Source organism: Chaetodon trifascialis, chromosome 10 (genome assembly GCF_039877785.1).
Source record: "Chaetodon trifascialis isolate fChaTrf1 chromosome 10, fChaTrf1.hap1, whole genome shotgun sequence".
NCBI classification, from domain to species: domain Eukaryota; kingdom Metazoa; phylum Chordata; class Actinopteri; order Chaetodontiformes; family Chaetodontidae; genus Chaetodon; species Chaetodon trifascialis.
In genome coordinates, this window is record NC_092065.1 from 20,935,613 (window position 1) to 20,960,006 (window position 24,394).

A 24,394-nucleotide genomic window follows, 5' to 3' on the forward strand; every position below is an offset into this window, starting at 1 on the left:
AGGGTTGAGGCCAAGGTACATAAACTCATCTATGTATGTACTGCATGTATGTAGTACAATCATATATACACATAGACAGTATACAAACGAGTAGAATAAATCTTTTAAATTGGTAGTCTGTTGCTAAGGACACTTTCTGAACAATGTACACATTTCTGACTCTCGCGCCCCCTAGTGGTAATTATCAAAAAAGACGTGGCGGTGGACAGCCTGAGGGGCCGCACATGGACCACTGAGAACAAAGGGCCAAAAGCAACAGAAAGAGCAAATTTCACCACGTTTTCTTCATGCAGAACAACATTTTAGCCTATTTGACAGATTTTATAATCACATCAAAAATCCACACATGCTCTTAAACTTCCATTGAACAGGTTTTAGGAAGATTGTGGTTGTTTTCGCTGGACCTGGTAACCATTTTAACCCTTGAATAGAGCTCATAGGTCTAAAAGACCAGCTCCGAGTGTCACAGTAACCACATTTTAAAAATCAAATCTACCCACTGTGCTCTCTTTGATGTGTCATTTGCACATATTTACAAATGACTCTCCAGTGGGCCTCCATGATGGCACGAGTCATTGTTGCTAGGAGATTTGTGACACAGCTTGTGAACGCAAACAAACATGTAAGCAATTACGCCCACACGCACTCTCCCACACACACACAGACAAGCACAGCGTCTAACTTTGAACGCACAGAGGCGCACTGTGTGTTTACCTGCAGTGGAACGTTCCAGGCCATGTAGACGTGACTCTTGTACTGGTCCATCCAGACCTCAGCCACCCTCAGAGCGTTGCGGCGGACGTGGGCCGTCAGGTTCTCCGTGTAGGGTTTGTGTGCACGCTCGATGTGTGCGATCCTGGAGCAGGGCAGGACCTCCACGCTGCCGCCGCACTGCCACACCTTCGCGACACACACAGAGATGCACACTTTCAGTTCAATTTAGCAACCTTTGGTGTTTTCAATACCTTTCAGTGCTTCAGCTTCTTTCACTCACTGTTTCCACTGCCACTTCTCTGAGTGTTTCAACCGTTTCAAACGTTAAAAATGTCTAATATTCAGCAGGAAGCAGATGGAAATGCTCGACAGAAAATGTAGCCTTTTCTAGTTGCCACTACAATCTGCAGTCAACTGATGCTTATGCCATGGTGACACCATTTCTCACTTTAATGAAGTAAAGCCACATGAATTTCCATGATAGCGCTGCTTAAAATTCTGCAGCGGGCACCTTCAGCGCTAAGTCTATCGACCAAACGAGCCCTGGAGAGTCCTGATTTGAATGGAAACACCTGTCCCGTCTTTTCCAGTCCCGCGCTGTGCATTTGTGCTGTAATCCTGCCGAACAGCCACTTTAAAGGAATCCTTCCACGCTTGATCCTCCTCCAGTGCGTCCACTTAGAATAACATTTCAGCTACTGTTACCACTCGCACACCGGCTGCTACTTCAGCTGCGTTCATCTCTTACTCTTCAACTGCTTTCAGTGGTTACGACTGAACTGACAGTTCTTCTGCTTTTAGTGACACTTTCAGCTCAGCGTATTTCAGCGCTTTCACCTCCTTGAAGTGCTTGAATACCGATGGAATCGTTCTCCTCTTTCTCCCAGTGCTTACACTTGAATTAACACTTTAGCGAATAAACTTAAGCTCAAACTTCAGCTTCTTTCAGTTTTCCACTCCAATAAGCAATGTTCTTCTGTCTTCTTTCACTGGTTGTGTTTTGACTGCCATTTCAGCTTCTTTTAAATGTTTCAGCTACACATTTTCAGCAGCAAGCAGATGTAAATGGAGTATTTTCTTGTTGCCACTACAGTTGTTTTGTCAACTGAAGCAGAAATTGAGTTTCACCTAGATGATATTTTCTTGTTGCTGCTTTTGGAAACCTTTTGTGTATTTTTGTATATTTTTTTGCTGCTGTGTGTGATAGTTTTGTCTTGTTTCCACGTTAGGCCACTGTGGGGGGGGGGGGTCACCAGCCGATCACAGGGCAACATATGCAGACAGACAATCATTCACGCTGACACTCACACCTAAGGACAATTTTAGAGTCACCAATTAACCTAATGAGCATGTTTTTGGTCTGTGGGAGGAAGCTGGAGTACCCGGAGAGAACCCACGCATGCACAGGAAGAACATGCAAACTTCACACAGAAAGGCCCTGCCTGACCTGAGGATCGAACCGGCGACTTTCTTGCTGTGAGGCATGTGCACTACCTGCTGTGCCACTGTGCCGCCCCACCTGTTTCCCGATCTTTGTATTTGGCTTGTATTGTGCTGTTTTGTGTGTGACTTGGATTGCAGTCTTTCTATGGTATGAACCCCAGGTAGACTAGAGACCATTGGTGGACATGAATGAGGATCCAAATGAAGAAAGAATAAAGAATGATGATTTTGCAATGGTAACACACATTTCTGACTTTTCTGAAGTAAACCAAAAGTACAGTCCATGATAGCACTGCTGAAACTCTGCGTTGGGCACCTTAGGGGTTCAGTATACCTACAAAACAAGTGTTGTAGAATACATACTTAAATAGAGATGCCTGCTCTCTTTATTCCAGTCCTGCACTTTGTTGGTGTGTTCGCGCTGTAATCCCTCCTGCCGGCCAGCCTCCTTCCCTGTATCCTTCCAAAGCAAAGAGCTACTGCAGAACAACAGTGAAACTGTAGCACTGGCCTGGCGCCCAGGCAGGAGCACAAACTATAGCCAAATTCTGAGATAATACACGCTTCCCTCAGAAATACCTCACCGTTCTCTATAAAGGATTTACAACACAGGGTTAGAGTATAAGGAGCTATTCTTCGAGCATAACAATCTATGTCTGAGCGTGTGGGTGTGCGGAGCGAGATAGAGAATGAGACCGGAAAAAAAGTGAAGAGTGAGAGAAAGAGGACAGATTCAGGAAGAGCGTGAAACATAAAGCAGAGAAGGTGAGGGGATAAAAGTGAAGGGAGATAAAGTGGGAAGTACAGAGAGAAGAAAGGGAAATGGGGAGAGAGAGAATACTGTAACACCTTCTCCTCGTCATCCTTGAGTCATCCTTCCAAAAGCCTTTTCTTTCTTTTTTTTTTGTTATCGTCCTTCTAAATAAAAAAGCCTTCTTCTGTGGGATAAAACAGGACCAAGCGCCAGCTGTTACCCAGAAAACATCATGGAACATCATTGTGACGCTGAGTAGTTGCGGTTTATGTGTGCGCGTTGGCACGCAATGTCTGGAAAGTAGCGTCTGGCTGATGTATCTGTGTGTGTCGGCCAGACAAAACGCAGCACATTTGCATCCGTAATTGTGTCTCAGTCTGTCTTCTTTGGTTTAAAGCGGAACAAATCTCGCTCGCGGACTTGTGTTTTTAAAAGTTTTAATGAGAAAATGAGAGGCAAAAGGCAAAAACAAATGAAGTTGTGAATTATAAATCATGCTGAGGACGACCGCCCGTTGAGATAAAAAAAGACGGCACGGACCAATGAGCACTAAATATGCACAATATTCTGCCACGGCGCAGATGAAGCCTTCATAAAAGCAATCTTTATCACAATAGGAGCATGCAGGCCAGAGATACAGAGCGCTTCTGGAAAAAAAAAAAAATCATCCCATCTCTGATAACAAAAGGCGCTGTGTTTGGCATGAGGGAGATAGAAATAGAACAAACTGGCTGCTTTCTGACTTAAACCTTGGGCTGAACTTACACATGATGAATTAGTTAGAGTAAGAGCAATGCCCTTGAGACACGTATGCAGAACTGATTCTGTCAAAATATCACTGCTGATTTACATAATCATTGATCTGCAAAGGGCTCTTCTGGAGTGCAGTCTGCTACTTTCGCAAAAAATGGAAATATTGACTTTCTCTTGTCATTTTTGATGTCTTTATAGTCAAAAATATGTGGTGTGAAATTACTGACACTGATGATGTGTGAGTGTGTGTGAAGGCGGCCTTGTTGGGGCTATATTTGATGTCAGGTTCTGACTTCAAATACCCCTGTGGCACTGCGAGTGTTTGTCGTAGAAAAGAAATGTCACTACTCTGACTGATGGTTCTTGCTAACCTTTCGCTGCCTTTCAACCGTTCAGAAACCTCACATACAGATGGATAGACGGGGGTAAAACACACAAGCTCAGCAGTAGCTTTGACGTGTCTCTCCACTGAAACAGGTTCGCTTCAGTTCAGTGTTTGTTGTCATTGCTGCAGAGGGCAACTGATTTGCAGCACTGTGCGTGACTCTTGGCCCTCTTTCAGTGCATAGGCTAAAGTGTAATGTGGGGTGAGCTGCCGACAGCTGGAGGGAGCATCTGATGTGGGTCAGAGAAACACGGACTGCCCGGGTCGAGGTAGTAATGGTGAGATCCTCCCGTGGAGAGACCGGCTGTTTGTGGCCTCACTGCTTATGCTACACTGAATAACTCATCCAAGTCTCCTCTGTGCTAATGTCAACAGGTGTTCAAGCAATTTGTCTCTACAGTGGGGCCTCACCCTGTAGAATTTTATGCCAAACGAGCTCTATAGCAGAGAATAACCTCTCTGGATGTTGCAGATTACTCATGCTCACTGCGCTGCGAGGAGCTGAGGAGAAATCCATTATCGGACTCGTAATACTTGAATTTAGAGATCTGACATTCAAGCCCTCTCTGGAGAAAGTCAAGGCCGAGCCTTGCACAAAAGCCTTTTATGAGTCACATCACTGCCAATGACCCACAATGTGCCAAAACAACAGGACACTTTAAGCCTTTGGCAGATTTAGTCATTTATATTCATGACATCATATAATGTTTATGATATCAGGTCAGAGCCATTTTAAAGGGAATATTTAGCATGCCATCATTTATTTATTATGAGTATCCTTTTGCTTGCTTGAGCTGAAGCTGCAACATGACTGACCCAAACTGATTCCCCCTCTCCCTCTCTCTCCAAGCCTTCACCACAGTGTCATGAATGTCATGTATGAAGTCACACTCACAACTGGGGAGGGCAATATGCATTAAGAGGGGTCGATGGGGGCATAAACTTAGTGGGGATACCGTGGGATGCGTTCACCACCCAGGATAGTGATTATATTGAACAAGCAGGCCATCTTTTTAATTATACTGCTGTTTCTTCGTTCATAATGTTCCCTAAAAAATCAACATGTGATCATACAGAGGCGGTGCATCATTTTTTAACTGATGCATGAATATGGAATCAAGATGCAACACATTTTAATGATGCTTTAAACTGCGTAACTGAGTAAAATATTATATTTGCTTGACTATCAGGTGTCTCAAAAATAGTAAGCTGATGCTTGTCCCACCTTTGCTAAATGCAAGCTTTATCCTCCTTTTATCTAAAGTTCGATCTTCTGGCTCCATGCATGTCTCCATCATATTTCTCTTCAGTTTGAGGGGTGGAGGGTGTTGTGTCCTTACCAGTGTTGAGACCAAAGCTATACCCTGGAGGGCAGCCATCTTACCCTCAGGCTCTCCTATCATCACTTGTCCACAGCTGTCCACTAAATCTGAACCTAACATCCTCAAGCCTGAGAGAATTGTACATTTTTCAGAGTGTGATGTGTTGTTAACCCAGTGGCTTGGATCAGCGTCAGTCGGGCCCGGACTGATATAAAACCTGTACTCCACTGACACTACATCGTAAATCACTCTGCACGAAGCCTGAGTCAACAGTTTCCCTCGGATGTCTCCTGCGTCCGTTCAGTCTCGAAGCCGTTCCAACAGTTGCGTCCTCTTGGGGCTGTAAATCAGCCCCAAGAGGACGGTGCTTTTGCAGAGCCTTCATCCTCTGGGGACCAGATTAGAGATTAAGCTCTCGCAGTAACAGTATAACTGCAGTGAAGGTCCCTGAAAATGATTTAAAACCTGTTGATGCTGCAAGAAGAACTACAACAAACTGCAACACACAACAGAAAAATGACATTCCTCACAACGTAATAAATGTCACGTAATATAGTTGCATGAAATGGAAAAAGAAATCTAATATAATTTCATTACATTACTGTAAATCACATTGTTATCTGGCAGTTGTAACATCATTACTAATCTCAGTCAGGCTAAATGAATAATATGAATGGCTGATAAAGGCCCCGTTCTGTCAGAGGAAAGGTCATTCTTTTTCTGTATGCTGGACATGTCCGCTGCTGAGGATATCTCACTTTGGAAGACGACGACAGTGGATGTCTCCATGGTGTACGGGGCACAAATTACACTGTGTTCCAGATATTTTTAATACATGGAGGCCTGTATGCTGGGTGCAGAAATGTATAGTGCTGGAATGTGGTTGCCATGGCTGTGTGGCTCATAAGACAACCATCCCTTCTCACTCGTCACATACAGGCACTTGGTCAGGACCTACTGGTGTCATGCTTTAGGCACTGGATACCCCTTCGGTGTAATTTTTCAACATGCAGGGCAGTTGGATGACACACGTAAGTAATATATGTAATAGTGCTGTCAAAAATATTGCGTTATTAACGCGTTAATGCAAATCAATTTTAACAGCGTCATCTTTTTTAGTGCGAGATTAACGCTCTTTGTGACCTAGTGAACTTGTACTTTTTTATAAGCTGTGGCCACTGCTAGTAACGTAAGAAAAACTACAAGATCAGATTGTAAACCAGAAACAAAACAATTGGCACGCCCCACGCACGTGTTTGGTCTTGTCTGCTCGCTAGCTGTAAAAGAGTAGGCTACCGGTTTGTGTGGATGTCAAGCGCGAAACACCGAATTGGATGCGAACAAGATTCTGAATGGAAAGTTTAGTTTCAAAAAGTTGCCGGATGGGTCGACTGACAAGACCAAAGTTATTTGTACGTATTGTCGGTGTGAACTGAATTATCACCGTAGCACATCCAGTCTGAAATACCACTTGATGGCCAAATACACGGCTAATGCAAATTTTCCATTTAAGTTTAAGCCATGGTTTAACTGCACAATAGCCTGAGTCCTAGTTTACAGTGATGTGCACTTTGTAACTAAATTTTGGATCACCCTGTTTTGATCCCTTAGAAAGGGTTGTTGAAGGGGCTTTTTTGTAACCAAGTATTTATTTTTTTGTCATCTGTTTATTGACAGTGTTAAATTGTGTGAGATTTGATTCATTCAAATGTGAATGACTGCTCAAAGAGAGAATGTTACTGTGAAATATAATACTACACGTTGTTGTAGCCATTAAAAAACATTTGCACAAAGCAAGCCTATTCACTTTTCCATGTTGATAAGAGTATTAAAATGATAATTCAAGGGACATTTAGAATAGATAAAAATGTGCGATTAATTTGCGATTAATCGTGATTAAATATTTTAATCGATTGACAGCACCAATATGTAAGTAATGCAGTTATTTTAAAGCGCTGATCTTTTCCTAAATCTAACCAAGCCTCAGCAAGCTTTATTTTGAAAGTGTAACCAGGCGTTGTATGTTTATTACTGCTAACTTGACCCTGGAGCTCTGCACGTTAAAAGATTATGTTAAAGGCATATCCAGTGCCTTAAAAAGTGACGCCAAGGGGTCCTGATGAAGCTGCCGCATGTGACGGGGTTGGAGTGGGACTGTGTTGAAGATACAGTTTCTAAACCCGACTCACCCTGATGCCAAGCTCCACGTTTTCTCCTCCGTAAATTTCCATGCCTTCATCTAGCAGGCCAATCTCCTCAAAGTACTTCCTGTCAACCACAAAGCAGCCAATCAGAGCAGGGCTCCTAAAATAGAGAGTGGAGGGAGAAGAGAAGAGGTCAGAGAAACGAAAGAGGTAAAAAAAAAGTGTGAAAATGACAAAATGAATAGCAAAAAAGCTCTTCGTGACACACACACAAGAACAGTTCGAACCCACTATTAGCCCCACATTGAGCATCAAAGGCCTGAAGATCCATTTTTCAAGTATGCTGCACATTGGCGCTCTTCACATAGGCCTTAGCTTTTCAAGATAAACCTATGCTGTACATTATACTTACAAATGATCCAGCTGTCAAAACGATGTCCTAGCCTAGCACAACAAATTCAGGACATTTTGAGGAAATCGTTGGGGAGAAAGCCACCGCGCGTCCTCATCAACATCAAACCGCGCGTCTTCATCAACATCAAACCGAATCAACAGGAGTGAAAAATAACTCCTATTAGTATTCATGCTTTCAGTCCCACACATCTCCTCTTATCAATATGAAATACAGCACCGCTGCAAAAACAGCTTGTTTGGGTGAATTTCTCCCAAACAAGCTCCCTTACACAGATTGGCAAACAGCCAGGAACTTGGAAAACCAAAATGAAACGAGGCCCTCCCACTCCCTGCTTGAACATCCTCTTTTCACCGCACAATGAAATCATAATTACTATACCAAGCATCGGAGAATCAGTCTATTTCATACTCTTCAATCCCAACAATATCATTTCACAGTTCAGTATATTGAGAAGATGAGATAAAGAGCTATGAAACCAACAAAATACATCACATGCAGCTTCGGGTTTGCGAAATAAGCACACGTTGAAATTAACACACATCATGTACAAATATAGAATGTTGTTCATTGACATTTGGTTTCCCAGCATGATTCTAACTATGAAACAGTTGTAATGAAGCTACTAACTTAGTTTTAAATAGCAAGTGGGTGATCATGTTTGCATCATTAATTACCTTGAGCCTATTTTTCACCAAGCAGGAGGTTGCATCTTATTTCCACAGAATAAAAGTGACACATTTCTGCTAATACGAAAAGATGTTCGTCCGAGCCCAAACTGCTGTTTAAATCAAATATTTCCACAGGCTGTGCCCCTCATCTCTGCTCTTCCCTGCTCAGGCCATACCAGTGGCCGGCAGAGTCAGTTGAGATACTGGATTTAAATGTCAGTTTCACCCCAGGCAAACATTTTAGATTTAATGCTGTTTTGATTTTCCAGCTATTTGCGTAGGAAATACCCAACAAAGTGATGTACGGGGTGCTGGGTCACAGATGGGGCTAGCAAAAGATTAAAGATTTAAGTGTGTTAAGCCCCATTTGGACAGGATTTATTTCTCAAGGGGAGCTGGCAGATTTTGACATTACCTGCGCTGTCGTGATTTTAATATTACCCATATTGGGTGATTTTTCACTCCCACCCTAATAAAGATTACAGCTGCAATTATCTACTGTTTTTCAATGAACTCACTGGTCCTCTTGTAATTTCTTCATGGGAAGAACTGCTCATTCTACATTTTAGCAAACCATTCAAAGTACGCTGAATTAGATATTAACAGTTTGCAATATATCCATGGATGCACAAACAACTATCCTTGATACTGAAGAAACCTTAAAATGGGATGATTCTCAGGCAGCTGTTTTCCAAGTTTTTGAAGCAGATTTGTGGATTTCATGTCTCGATGTAACTGTTAAGACGACTCAGATTCACCTCACGCAGTATCCTTGCCTGAGTGTAAGCCCCCGGGTGAGGCGTTAGGCTTTGTCCTGTGAAATGTCCATGTCTATTCCAGACCATATCCTGTAACTCTAATAAGTTTTCATGCTTACACTGCATGAAAAACAGTTTAGTATTGTTGAGAGATACTGGCTACAGCGAGCAACAGAGGAGTCCAAACAAGCAGCAGGGTCAGATCACCTCCAAGTTCCACCTGAGTCCTGTGTCCACATCGGACTACACATAATTGCCAAGAGACCAGAGTTTGATAGAACATTGCTAGGTTCCCTGTTAATAACATATAATATTAAAACTATGGTTGACATTGATATTGCACTTTAGTGGTGCCAATTCATTGTGTATATAACACAATTCTCAGTTAATCAGGAAAAGTAAAATGAAATCAAATATACATATTTACTTCAGAAATGAGTAATTGATTAATTGAGTAATTGAAAAAAAAAAACTGCCTTGAAAGTGATTAAGCAATGACAATAATCAAAATAATTGTGGTAACACTGCCGCCTCACAGCTAGAAGGTCCTGGGTTTGATTCCCGCCTGGGGCGCTGTTGGTGCCGGGGGCGTGTCTTCCACCGTGCCTTCGCTGCCTCCTGAAAGGGGCCTTTCTGTGTGGAGTTTGCATGTTCTCCCCGTGTTTACCTGGGGTATCCTCCATAAAGTACCCCCACTAAAAACATGCAAGAAGATCACCACCTGACCAATGGTGACAACGGGCGCCGCTGCCGGCTGGCAGCCCATCGCTCCTGGTCTGCCACAGAGGAACTGACTGACCAGGATGGGTTAAATGCAGAGAACGAATTTCACTTGAGCACGGCGTGTGCGGTTCCCCTCTGTAACTATGCATGTTGTGTGTTGTGATCAATAAAGGATTCTTCTTCCAATCGGCCCTGGTGAGCAAAGCCAGTGACAAATTGCATCTGAGAAAAAGTACTTAAGAAGATAAAGAAATAAATAATGGGGGAATTCATCTTCCTCTATTTCATTATTGAGCAGGATATGTCCTCTTGTCTTCGTCCAAATCCATAAACACTGCATCATTGATTTGACTTGCGAGGAACCACAACAACAGGCATATCATCAGATACTGGTGAGTAGGCAATTCTGCTCCTGTTGCTGGGCTGTTTTTCTGTTTGTAGCCTCTGCAGCGTGTCTTTATCTGCCGTGGAGGCAGTGTTTTCCTGGCGAACCGTACGAAAGAACTGGATCATTATATTTCAATTTATATCAATTGTGCAATGACTATGCACACTGTGGGTCGCATCAAATGGGTTGTATTAGTGGGGACGAAATTACCTGCTTTCCTTTTTGAATTTGTGCGACTGCCCACAGCTTCTGATGAGACTCCACTTTTTGTGAGTTGCACATAATGTACTTTTGGCTGTGCGGCACTCCCCCAGGTTTTTTATGGGTTAGAATATTGATAGTACACTTGGAATTTACATATATAATAATTATTCATGGGGATTAGTGTGCAAGAAATTATGATGTAAAAATAATGAGCTTAGTAAATGATCTTATCAAACCAACTTCAATATGCTTCAAGTCAACTTATTAATAATGATTCTGCTCTGGTAGATTAGTTGCTGGTGTCTCACTTCTTACATGATAACAAGACATTTCCTTCAATGAAACAAAACTGTCTAACAGGTTTCTAAGCGCTCTTCTTCCTTTTACCTGATAGGGGCCGTGTGGTTGCGTTGTGTCCACCAGGACTTTGGTGGGTTGAGGTAGCGACACCACAGCTCCCAGTCAAAGCCCTGAGCAGACAGCGGGTACTCCTCGATCTCAAAGGTGTCGTACTTGATGTTGTCAAAAGAGGGAGACACCACGCGGGTCCGGTCCTCTTTTATTCGCTGCAGAATAGGTTCTGCCCTGTGGAGCAACAGAGCACAGACAGGCTGTGTTTAAGAGAAGACAGCAAATGAATCTATCAGTCAGTATTAGGTTTTTGACTCCGAGCGGATGTTGTACAAGACAATACAATCGATAAGTAATCCTTACAAGGCTGGAGCAAAAATTTGAAAATGAAATTAAACTGAAATCAAAATCAAAATATTTTTTAAAAAATTAAACAACATGATATGATATGATATGATACTCTATAACCTCAATTCTTATGATGATATAAGCAAAAGTCAAAGTTAAAAAAAACATTCTTAGGTATTATTTATTAAGAGTTTAATGGTTAAAAAGTCATCTTCATCATCAGGACTGTGTGGGTGTGGTTTGATCAGTTTGATCAGTGACAACTGTCATTCAAATATTCCTAAATCCTGATTGGAGCATGGAAGTACGTGATGTCACGTTTTTCACCAACTAAGTGCTGCCCACTTCAAACCAGTGACAAAAGGGGAAAAAAGAAATGCATAAATACATAAATCTCTAATGTGAAATAACCAAAACTGCTCCAACTTCGGCAGAAAATGCTGAGTTCATGTAGGACTTCACTATTCAGAGGACGAAGCCGACTGAGAAATTATTTTTAAGGGCCTTTAATGCTGGACATCAGCGATCACTCAAAGGATGCACATGAGCAGAGCAGCCTTTGCAGCTAACGATTGAGAGGGACATCTGGTTGTCTTTGATATCAGCACTCTTCTATCCGAATGTGTTAATTTCCCAAAGCCTACACTCCAATAATAAAATATGAATAACTCTCAGAAATAACATAGCCAATATCTTTTATGTCAACATGAGTCCAATAACTATGAGTAATGTGAAAGGGGTTGCTTATAGTACCAAAATTACCAAGAGCAATCAGCAACTCTGCAGCTCCACTCAGATTTTTAGCCTCTTTTAGCTCATTGTTTTGTTTGGACATAACACACGGTCTCTTAAGGCCCCTACACATGATCAGCGGTAAAAGCTTTGCGGCTGTCCCATTGTTTTCCTATGGAGGGAGCGCTGGCGCCCGACTACGCGGCACCGCTACCCTCGGCATGGCGCACCGCTCGGATCTGCCGCTTACCGCTGCGCTCAAAGTTCAAATTACTTGAACTTTGACCTCGTTTGCCACTGACCTTTCAAAGCGCAACCAATGAGATAACAGCTCCAGGCAGCATTTACGAACTACCGTTAAGCTAAATACAATGCTAACGTTAGCTTAGCTGTTTCTGTACGTTCGCTATTCCAGGCAGACACTGTGACTACTGCGTCGCCTCCGCTCAGCGCCTCTGCGCCCTACCTGGCAGTGAGCGAAGAGCAAATTTCTTATCATGTGAAGACCCCTTTAAAGTGACAGGTTCTCTCTTGCCTCTCACAAACTTGAAGCTTTTGGGTGTATTTGCATTAAGCACGTAATTTACAGTACATACTCAGGTCTGACTGTGCAATTACTTTCTTAACATGCCACTATAACAGCACACAATGGAGCAATTCCTGTGCTTTAATCACTTCTTTTTAAGATGCTATAGCTTGTTAAAGTTTATCAAGAGACGTGGGAACTGAGAACAACTATTAGTTAAGTAGTGTTGTTGAACCCTCATTTGCATGTACTGAAGCCTTTCTCATCTTCCCTATGGAGTCTGTGCATTGCAGTGGTACACATGCCAGCATGTAGAGGTTTAATTGATAATCTCTGTCATCGTCAGTGTTGAGTCTGTATATTTGAACAGGGCATCAACTCAAGCAGCAGTGGGCAGTTTTAGTCAGTAATAAAAGCTCTGCTAACCCTCTGTAAAGCACAGACAGACAAAGGTAAGGATAAGCTATTGAATAAAGTCGAAAAGACACAGATATTGGTGAAGACCAAAAGAAGATTAAATACATTCTCCTTTTATCTGTTACATTCAGATATAGCGGTAGTTTTGTATATATCTTCTAATGGCTTTAACTTTAGCCAAGTAAAAGTATTATAACCAGCAAAGATGGAATTAAACACATAAAACAAGCAAGATCACCTGAATTAAAAGAAGGGGGAAAGATGGAGGAAATGAAATAAGTGTGAGGGATTGTCAGTCCATACTGGAAGCCAGGGAGTGAGTCTGCAGTCCTGAATGGAGTCAGGAGGGAGCTGAACCAAGGTCGGAGGGAGTGCTGGCCGGGGCTCCTCTGGGAGGACAGAGCAGCATTACTGAACTGGCTGGAATGGAAAGTCGTGGAGAGATCGGAGTGCACCCTGCGCGGCCCTGAAAGCCATTCCCAGGGTTTTGAATTTAATTCGAGAGAAAGTACAGGAAGTGGTTGCCCTGTTAGAATTCACTGCTGATGAGGGCGAGCTCGGCTCAAGCACGAGGAGCTGAGACGGCCAACAGGGCACCTCTGGAACTCCAAATAGGGAATGACTAGAGCCTGGACTACAAAGTAGACACAGCCCTTGATCAGGTAATATCGGATTCAGTGGGTGTTGAAGGCAAAGCTGCAGGGCTGTAGCTCTGATGATGGCCTCGCACGTCTGATGGCTCTTAAGATCTCAGATTCTGGTTGCCAGCCTGGGCGGTAATCACAAGGGTACTGTTGATACAGAAGTGTTCCTGAAGGTGGGGGTGCCAGTGGACAGGGGCCCTTCATGTCAAAGAGTTCGAGCAGGTGGTTTGACGTCCAACCACAGATAACAGCTGTGTGCAAGCAGATATGCTGTGTGTTTGACCTTTGGTTGGAGGTGTTCAAAATGTGTGCTTCAGAGAAGACCCTGAAAACATTGCATATCTCTATAATGTTAAAAAGCAAAAATAAGCAAAAATCACATTAAAAAATGTGTTTTGGTTTTATCAACCATTTACCCCTTTAAATATTAGTCAAATTAGCCTGCTAATCTGCTTAGCTGAGCAGTGGTTCCCAAAAGGTTGGACAACGCAAGGTGCTGCAAGATTCATCTCATCATTATTCTGTTCTTGTGCATTTTCATCTCGCATTATAACTTTTGAAACATCAAAACAGAGGAGAAAAAACAATAAATATACTAACATCACTGCATTAGAAACTCTGTTCAAGATGCATTTATGCCACGAATGACATGACACCTCACAGTCGCTGGTTGTCATAGTAACTCAAAAGGCAGTCATAAAAATAGTGGCCGTCAGAGCAGCGACGGAAAGATTTGACCATGTAAACAGAGCTAAAATAATCCTGATACATCTCAGCCCTCCACACAGTCTGACAACAAAACCAAAATCAGACTCAATATTACTAAGAGCTTGATGGTGCAATGGTTTTGTCTGCTTGTGAAAGACAGATATCCTTTATTGTCCAATAACACTTCCCAGCATCATATGTGTGATCTGCCTCCCTCACCCCTGGTACACATTAATGTTTACTACAACGCAAATGACTTCAAATCAAACATTGGAGTATAGCCTAAATTCTCAATGGTATGTTGTGGTAATTCTGTTTTTAGCAGCCATCCCTTGGATGCAAATTTGTCTTATGTATATGATTATGAACATGTGCAGTAAAACCATGGAACATACTTGATTTTTTCAGAAAGGCTGATGAAAGACATGTTCCTTGACAGCTTGCATTGAATTTCAGAAGCCAGTGGAACACAATCAAACCCGGAGGAGACGTCATGACTTCAGCTCTCGCTTTACTGCGTTGGTGTGTTATGAATATGAATGTTGCCAAGTTCTAGTTAGAAGAGGTGGTAGCAGAAGTGTAAGAGATCACCTTTTGCCACAAGAAGCCCGCCCTCTTCAAACCCATATGAAGAGTACAGAGAAAGAACAGAAACACAGAAATCTCCCATGTGAAATAATCAGAACTGTTCTAAGTGGCTGAAAATCATGGGCTCATGTGGGATTCTATTACATGGAAAACTAATGAAGAAAACACAGTTTCAGGGTCTTAAGATAAGATAATAATTATGTGATTAATCCCATGATGGGGTACTTAAATTGCAAAAGTAAGACAAAGGTTCAGGATTGGACAAAAGCGCTGACAGAAATGTGCAAGCCAACCAAAATGCAAACATACACTCAGTGTTGTCTTTTAATTTTTGTGACAGAATTAAAAAAAAAAGCTCAAGGTCAGACCTGAAAATCCCTTATGTGACCAGCAAAATGAAATTCCTTTGATGTATCCACCATCTGTTTAATGAAAATGGTAAGAGCATTTATATCATTGCACATTACACAGAAAATGACTCTTCATATGGCTCAAAATGACGCTCTTTGTCTGGAAGAGACACGACGGCTGACTGGAGAAAGAAAAATAAAATAATTCTTAGTCTTTTGGGAAAAACTGCCAAGGGCTGTCGTTTAAATGCAAACTACTCTCGACTGTCCCTCGAGAGACAAAACACAAACGAGGCATCGTGCCTCACAACCATTCATGTTTTATCAGTTCAGCCCCACAGAGATATATGATAATAGCATCACAAAGTCCCAACATCAGAGAGGAGGAAGGACTCTTTTATCCTGCGCACTGATTGTTCGTTAGGAGGTGAACCTCGCCTCAGGCTTACTTTGCACAGTCCTGTACACACACATAAACACTGAAATGCATAAATACATACAGTGAGAGTACCCAGAAAGAACTGAAATCTAGTAAAAACGAAGGAAAAATTATAAGCGGGTCGTCAGCCAATTAGTGTGACCTCAACATCAAACAAACCTCGACTAGTCAAGGTAAAATCTGAAGAGTTCACACAGCCAGACTTCGTGGCAACCTAGAAGACATAATTTTTCTCACAGCTGAATACCAAAACACAGAGTGGGAGATCTCATATTACAGGAAGTCTAGTCTCGCTGAATGTCAAAGCATTGATATCACTCATTTAAAACTACAATTAACGACAAGTGGACAGTCATCAAAGCCATTCCTTCTTGGGCTGTCCCGGTACCATGGAGCTACAACACCCCTGGTTTGATTGCAGCCAGCTCTCCTTGGTGCAGTAGCCCTCTTTCTACTGTGACCATCAAATAAAGGCCACGTGCATGTGTCCTGAATATGAAACTATCAATAGTCTGACTTAGTGTGTCTGACATTTTCAGCCGTACGGTCAGTGAAAAATGATTCCCCTGTTAGTAACACATTCATATTTAAACCTGGCCGATTGATGATACTCGCCTGCCAAAAAAGAAAAAAGAACAGCATTCATTGATTTTTTTTGGGCCACTTTTGGCAAGCACGACAAGCTGTAAACACAACACTGACATATGAAGTTGGTATATGGCTAAACAGCACTCACACATGCAGCTTTGCAACAAGATTAGTACTGACATTAGCATTCAGCTCTGGTTCTCTCCTGAGAAAATGATGTGGCTCTTGAGCTCCTCTGTTTAATGCTCACCTACATATGTTCGTCAGCTAGTTGCTAAGGAGCTTGGTGCTAGGCAAGTATCATATAGCGGGTTAAGAGTTCAGAGCTCCTGCCTGCTGCTAAATGAGATTTATTAACAAAAAAAAAGGAGATTTTGTCACTACAATTTGAACCACTATTTGCGTCTATGCTTTTTTAAATGCGGTTGCTATGTTGGCTAAATTGACCGGAAGATCTTCAAGAGAGATGAGACTAACTATACAAGATGTTCTTTCTGCAGATCTCTGCACACTGACATGAATATCTCTGCATGTAATTATGTTATTTAAGGTGTTCTCCATGTACGTGAAGATGACTAGCACAGCACTTACGCCGAAGGTGGAGATGATTGAGGATTATCATGATTACAGTCAGACAATCCCTAGATCGTAAAACACCCGGTAATTACTTGTTTTTGACTCAAAATAGCCAACATTGAAGATAATTGCAATGTATGGTGGAGACAATTATGTACTGGATCAAGGAGTCAGCGCTTTGTTTGTAATTATACCGTAATTTCATAAATTTCTGTGAAATATATGAAGAAAATGTGTGACAGGGTGGGTGAGTTTCAGAGCAGAGGATGGCGTGCAAATGAAGGAGGGTTAAAAGGAAGGAGTGAGTGGAGGAAGACGGGAAAGGGAGCAGGAAAAGGAGAGAAGAGGAAAGAAGTGAAAAGAGGAGAGCGAGAGGCATGAACACAGTTTGTTGACTACTACGTGCAAAATCAGATGTGTTGCAGAGAGTGCTAATAACACTGGCACAAACACAACATAAACTTACAGCAATGTAGCACCAGACCAAGACTAACAATAATGTTGCAAATGTGTGTGTGTTTAGAGAGAGGGGAGAAAGTAGACGAAACAGTGTTGTATCTCCAGCTGAGCTCTTCCGTATCTCTGCCAAGAATGATTTCATTAGTCATAGACCAATACCCCCTCTGTGGAAACATGTGGGAGGTTTATGTGGGTTCTGTGTGTGTGTGGAGAGAGAGAGCGAGAGAGGGAGAGAGAGAGAGAGGGAGAGAGATGGAGATAGCAGTGGAGCGGGTGGAGGCGTACAGGGGTTAAGAACCTTGTAAGTGTCTCTTGTCTAATCTGCAACACAGCAGTAACGAATGTTATTTTGGATCCAACTCAGACATTATGATGCAGTGTGTGTACCTGCGTGCATTCGTGTGTGTGCGCGCGCTCTCACTGAAGTGTGAGCGTGCGATATTTTTCAAGCTGTCAGAATGATTAACAGGTACACAGCGGCTGTTGTATCCGAGTGTTTTAAAGAGAGGACCCTGAAGTGATGAAGTGTCCGCGGCTCAAAGAGACCGACGTTAAGCCTCTGTTCAGAGGAAAACTGCACTCGATTTCTGTGAGAAAAGTTATGATAACGTGTCACGACCCTCAGCCTCATCGCCGTGATTGATTAAACATAACCAGCTATGCTAATGAGTTTAGTAATTAACCACTGCTCCCATTACTTACAGTACTTAGTGGAATAATTACAAAACATTTCTGCTCCGTGTCAACATACTTGTCTTGGTATTAAACTCGGTCTCCTTAAAAGGTAGGAGCTATAAAATGAACAGAAATGTCCTCATTAAAATGCAACAAGAAACTCAAACTTGCTATCCAGATTGAAATATGATAGAAGGATGTAAAAACCAAACTAGAATCCTCTGCTAAATATACGTATGACTTCAGGTTTCCTGCAATATTCTTCACTCTCTAACAAACATGCTTATTTGGCGTCTAACCCTGAGTCAGAGGTTTGTAGCCAGTCCATCCTCTCGTGTCAGCTGAAGCACTGCGAGCAGAGGAAAACAGTTAGCCTCCTTTAAATGCGAAGCAAGAGTAAAACTGGATTTACCAACCAGCTACGGCGGCTATGTGCGTAGGTTCTGAGGTTATGTCATAGGCTACGATGTAGCTTCCGTGCTCCTCATTAAAATTTTATTATATATCGGGGTCATGGCGTCAACAGAGATACCACATGGGGACTGTAAGAGCTCTGATTGGCTGCTTGTGTTTTCCCCTCATGTTTCTGATGCTGGTGGAGATTTTCGAAGGTGAAGTTTATAACATTAGATTCTGAGTTTTCTCTTACTGCATGTCAACTGGATGCCAGTTTTTGGTGCAAACTCTTGTACAGTAGCTAATATTTACAATATTAAGATAAAAACGTTGCTGGGAGAAGAGGACTTTTGAGATGCAGCGCCTATGCCACCATGTAAACTCTCTGTTCAGGGCACACAGGGATGACATAGATATCCATCCTCTGAAATGGGAAATCTGTGGAGCTATTTGATGTATTTCTCTCTTTCTCAGACGAGCAAAGCTAAAGTAGTTGTCACTGACATGTAAACATGCGTCTGTCTCAGTCAGCGCAGGATCGATTAAGCTACATGAGTCGCAGTACACTGTCCCTATTGCAACACTGTACTGTACAGCAGATTGGACTGTCAGCTTTCATTCTGAACAGTAATTACTCTTCAGACTACAGCGAAACTGTTCAACACAACACCAACTGCGATGAAAAAAAACATTGACATTAATAATGTTGAGCTGGCGTGAGATTAAAAAACCCTTTTTAAAATGTGTGACTGAATAAGGTTCATGTGATGGTTTTTGTCTCAGCTTCATGAACACGCACACATACACACACACCTGACCCTGCTTCAAGGCAAAGTGGCTGAAAAGTCGTGGAACAGAATAACAGCAGATGAGACCTGCACACTTTGTACAAAGCTGCTCAATGAACTGTTAAACCACTCTGTTCTTATTTGTGCTCCTTTCGACAGCGTTGTGCATCTGCAATATATAACATTACTGTGGGAACGCCGCTACAGTTTTGCCAGATACTCTGCGTTTGTCTTTTCTACCTCTGGGAATTCAGATCAGATCGCTATCGAATTATGCAGACACAAACCCACAAGAAGAAAATGTGATGCTCAATACAGAAGGTCAACATACGATGGACCTTCCAGCTTTAGGCTGAGACCAAATGATAATAATAATAATAATACAGTTAATTAGTGCATTAATCAATATTGAAGTAGGTTTGTTTTCTTCATCAAAATACAGATTGGATTGCTTCTCAGTCTCTAATCATATTTTTAAGGGATTGACACTTCTCAAGTGACATCAGCATCCTAACAGTCCATGACTGACGTCATTGTTCGAGCAGGGTGAAGCAGGGGACTGCCGTCATTGCTTTCAATTTCAGCCTGAAAAAAGAAGCTTTGGCTCATCCCAGAGAAACACAGACATTACAACGAGAGTGCAGCTATGGTTCTATGAATTGTGGGTGACCATCAGACATTACAGATGTTATATCTCTGCATTAAAACATCTGAGAACTGTGAGAGAGATGCAGCAATCCTGGAGCAATGGTCTGACAGAGTGGCAGCGGGCACAGAGCACTTTGGGAGTGGGATGTGTGTCAGGGTTTGAATGCGTTTTTTGAATTTGTGAAGGGGGCGTGTTCAAGTTAAAAGGGGGTATTATCTTGCTGTTAAGGTGCTATGTCTATCTATATGAGCACAAGACTTCAACATAAAACAAAACTATGCCTTCACATCACTTTAACATGAGATCAAAAATACGTGCGTTCTGTTTTCTAGGACACCTTGGAGGTAGCAGCATCAATATTAAGGTGAGAGATCACCTTTAAATGTTGTCAGAGTGGCTAAATTTGTCTTCTACCACGTCCAGAACTCAGTTTAATGAACACTCATTCACACCTTAGGGTTGCTGTTTGTGAGGCAGGTGGCTGCCCTAAGGACAGACAGTGAAGCAGAGCCACAGGGCTGCAGCTTTAATTAGGCCTTACTGGACCACAACAACGTCAGCTTCTTAACAAAGCATCTCAACCACCTCTGTGTCTCTTTTTATACACCAGGACGTCTGGAATTAAGTCACTTCATTCCCAGCCTCTCTCATATTCAACTCTGTGACCCAAAATATTAACAAATACGTCGCAGCTGCGTCTGTGGGGCTGAAGCTTCGCACCTGCTTGAATGATGAACTTACAAGGAAATGGGTTACAGCTACATCGGTTCTCAGTTGTTCTGAAAAAACAACAGGGTAACTTCAATGATCCCCTCATGAACCAGCTCATGAATAGTTTCATGCCATTCACTGTTAAAATTCTTCACCGCTGCTCTGTATCTTGAGGAAAAACAAATGCCCACACAGTGAAATGATCTCTTTTCTGATTTAATCAGCAACCCTTCAAACAAAACGCCTGCTGAATTAATGCCATCTCATTCTTTCCTCCGCTCTCTTCTCTTTTCCTTTGTCCCGGCACTTACAACAGGCTCTGTCATGTAGCTGGTTAAGGCAGCACAAGCCTGAGAGGGATTCATGGAAAAGCACACTCGCACACAATGCTCTCCGAGCTGAGATGCGATAGAGTCTAGCGGTTTGTACAAATCACATTTTGGGGTGTTATTTAACCCCTCCTGGACTGATTGGAAGAGATAAATCGAATCCAAACTGCAGAGACCCAGAGTTACATTTACAAATTTCTCAAAACACTTCAGCAGCAAAACCCACCTCTCTGCCATTGAGAAGGCAAACTGATGGGTTCAGTTTGTTCCCAACAACTGATGCTTCTGCTTTAAATTGTGAAATCCACCACTTGTGCTGGAGCGTCGGAGCTGAGAGGAGGCAACAAAGCAACACAGAAGTGGAGTATTTAGGTATATTATGAAGGATTTTGAACAACAAATTGAACAGCTGTACAGTTCAATGGTGAGCAAAGGTTTCAGGAACTCATTGAGAAGTAATGCTGTTAATGCACTTGACGTCTACAGGGGGTGTGTTTTTCTAATATTGTTATTTTTTCTGCCGAACCGTGAACTCTGAGCTGATGAACCCTGAGATGGGAAACTGTTCCAGAGCTGCTGATCTGAGTTAGTTCAATCAATTCTATGTATGTTCTCTCTGATTTAAAAAAAGGTCGTCCTACTTCAGCCCACTAGCGATAGAAGTTCTGAGATGTGCCTTTGGTGAGTATGAGCGCATTTTCAGAAAAAAAAGCAACACAGCTGCAGCAGCAGCGAGTTAGCGTGGGAGAGAACTGCTGCTCGATGCACAAGTTTGAATGCAGCGCTCAATACATTTAACATTTCACCTCACTTTCTTTTAATATTACAGATGAACAAGTGATGAAATGCTACTGAATAAAATTTTTATTGTCCTTGGAAGCAGCTGAAAATGAAATATAAAGAGTAGTTCATACAGTGAAGACATATTGAGCTTGGACCAGGGTTCATTATTGTACCTTTTAACCATATCTGACATATTTAACAAAGTAAAGATCATTCAGTAGCTATTTCAATTCATAGCGGCTTTAAACACCAACAGAATGCTGTTTTAACACATAATGTCCTCCTGCCTAACATCCTGATTTGCAGATTAAAATTTGAGTTTTACTCAGCCAACAGATAGAAGGCAGAGGCCTGCAAAACGGGGGGAAGGCGACCAGGGACTGAAGGCATCCAATCACCCCCCCAGAAGACAATACTCCAGAGATTTAGCCAAATATAGTAGTTTAAAAGATACCGAAACAGAATGCTGATCACAGGAACATGATGAAGTCTCTGCTGTCACAGAGAGTCTACAGAGGTTTACATGTCAAAGTTACATATGGAAGCTAGTGAGCTACAGTACTGTTCTCTCCTTGTTCATTTTTTTATGTTCTTCTGTGGAATAGTTTGAAAAGTACACTGAAGTGATGAGAATAAATAATGAACATCGAAGCAACAGAGCCTGGCATCACCAGGAGGAGGGTCCGTCAGCCTCCGCAGCACAGAGTCGCACTGTGAGATGTTCAGTAAATGCCAAGTTAATGCTGTATGTAGGATTCAACGTCATCCTGAGGTAAAGGATTTGTACAAAATGCATCTCATCAAGAAAATGTCAACTGCACTCAAACTGATTCCGGCATATTAGGTCTCAAATTATCTGAGAGCTCGGCTGCTGTGTGCAATATTAGAGATGGCAGGCCAGAGAGTGTTGTTCAGATAAATAGAGATAGAGCGTAATGAAAAATGGTAATGTTCGATTGGGTGGTCATCAGGGAATGAAATGGCACATCGAACAGGGGTCTCAAAAAAAATCCTCTCGTGATGTAATGTGAATTCGGCTTCTTCATTAGTCGGGTAAATGAGGAAAAGACACCCTACGTCCAACAGCTGCTTCAGGCTCAGCAAGGAGAAACTCTGGGTTTGTTAAAGAAAACCCGCCAGAGAGCAAGTTAGGTTCACAGAGTCAGTTGCGATGGTAACTGGGCCAGAGCTTAAGTTAACTTTCGTTCTAGGATGGAAAACTCAGAGTCTACCTCATCTATGAGGTAAGAAACAGTGTTTTCACTCAACCAGCTTTCTGCAAGACATCCAAGGTCAAAGGGACACACACACACACACACACACACACACACACACACACACACACACACACACACACACACCAACCAACGTGTTATGGTTATGGTCTTTTCATGAGATTTATGAACAGCAAACAGTAAGAAAAAGAGAATCTGACTGGACTTATCCCGTAACATCAGGAAGCAAGACAGCTACTGGCTGTGGAACTGCTTGATGCAGCTGTAACTTGTAGTTTTACTGCAGATGTTGCTGTATTTACAGTATGCAGAATGAGATGAAGCCAGATGCTCACCATCCTGTGTTGAACTCCACGTGTGCGTCGAACAGAGCGACGACGGGAGCGGAGGCGGCCCTCCATCCGCTGACTCTGGATCTGATTAGCCCCTCCTGTTTGTCATGGCGGACCACCTTGATGAAGCCCGCGCCGTGCTGAGCGTTGGTCTCCTCCACAAAGCTCTGCAGGTGCTCTTTCAGCTCCACTGGACAGAGAGTGAGACACGAACACACATGTTAAGGAAAACTTACTGAAGCCTGTTGCAACATTGATCTCATCGACAAAGCTCTGTAGAGACTCTAAGACACTGAGGAAATCCAATGTGACTTTGTGTGTGTGTGTGTGGAATAAATTGTATAGTTGTATGTAGGCTGTATTACAGCTTTTAGCCTATTACATTCAAAGATCCTGATTTCAAAGGAGAATCCCTTGTTTTTCCAACTTTGACCATCTTTCCTACTGTCTAATACCATTTTAGTAACACATTTCATTTCAATTTGGACACTCGTGAAGGCACAGTCACTCGATGTGGCCTACAAAATGGCAGTGGAAACATATTGTGGCCCTAAAATGTGACATGAAATACATGTACTATATTTAAATAATACAATCACTTTCAATAGCCTACATTTAACACAGCCTACATTTAACACACTACTCAGGGACTATGTCAAACTATAGTTGCATGGCAATTAGTGGGACCTTGCAAGTTTTGCATCATTGTTCTGTAATCAATGCCCATGATGTTAGCTAAAGTTAGTAATTTCATGGGAAACTCTGCAGTTCAACATGTAAGTGAGATGGAAAACCCACGATGGAAAAAACCCTGGGTTGCACGGTGGCGCAGCAGGTAGTGCGTGTGCCTCACAGCAAGAAGGTCGCAGGTTCGATTCCCGGGTCAGGCCTTTCTGTGTGAAGTTTGCATGCGTGGGTTCTCTCCGGGCACTCCGGCTTCTCCGGCTCCTCCCACAGACCAAAAACATGCTCATTAGGTTGATTGGTTGATTGATTGGTGACTCTAAATTGCCCCTTGGTGTAAGTGTGAGTGTAAGTGTGAGTGTGAATGGTTGTGTGTATGTGCCCTGCGATTGGCTGGCGACCGGTCCAGGGTGTA

General features: G+C 42.5%; 1 protein-coding gene across 2 annotated transcripts in view; it reads right to left on the reverse strand.

Moving 5' to 3' along the window:
* The window catches only part of galnt18a (UDP-N-acetyl-alpha-D-galactosamine:polypeptide N-acetylgalactosaminyltransferase 18a), a 154,465-nt gene that overhangs the window by 39,951 nt on the left and 90,120 nt on the right, over nt 1-24,394 (reverse strand). For both annotated transcript variants that reach the window (XM_070972741.1, XM_070972740.1), the window contains exons 4-7: nt 23,299-23,485; nt 11,059-11,256; nt 7,561-7,675; nt 715-900 (exon numbers count right to left, since the gene is read on the reverse strand). In XM_070972741.1, the coding sequence (XP_070828842.1) occupies nt 715-900; nt 7,561-7,675; nt 11,059-11,256; nt 23,299-23,485 (686 nt within the window). The remainder of the gene's footprint in view (nt 1-714; nt 901-7,560; nt 7,676-11,058; nt 11,257-23,298; nt 23,486-24,394) is intronic.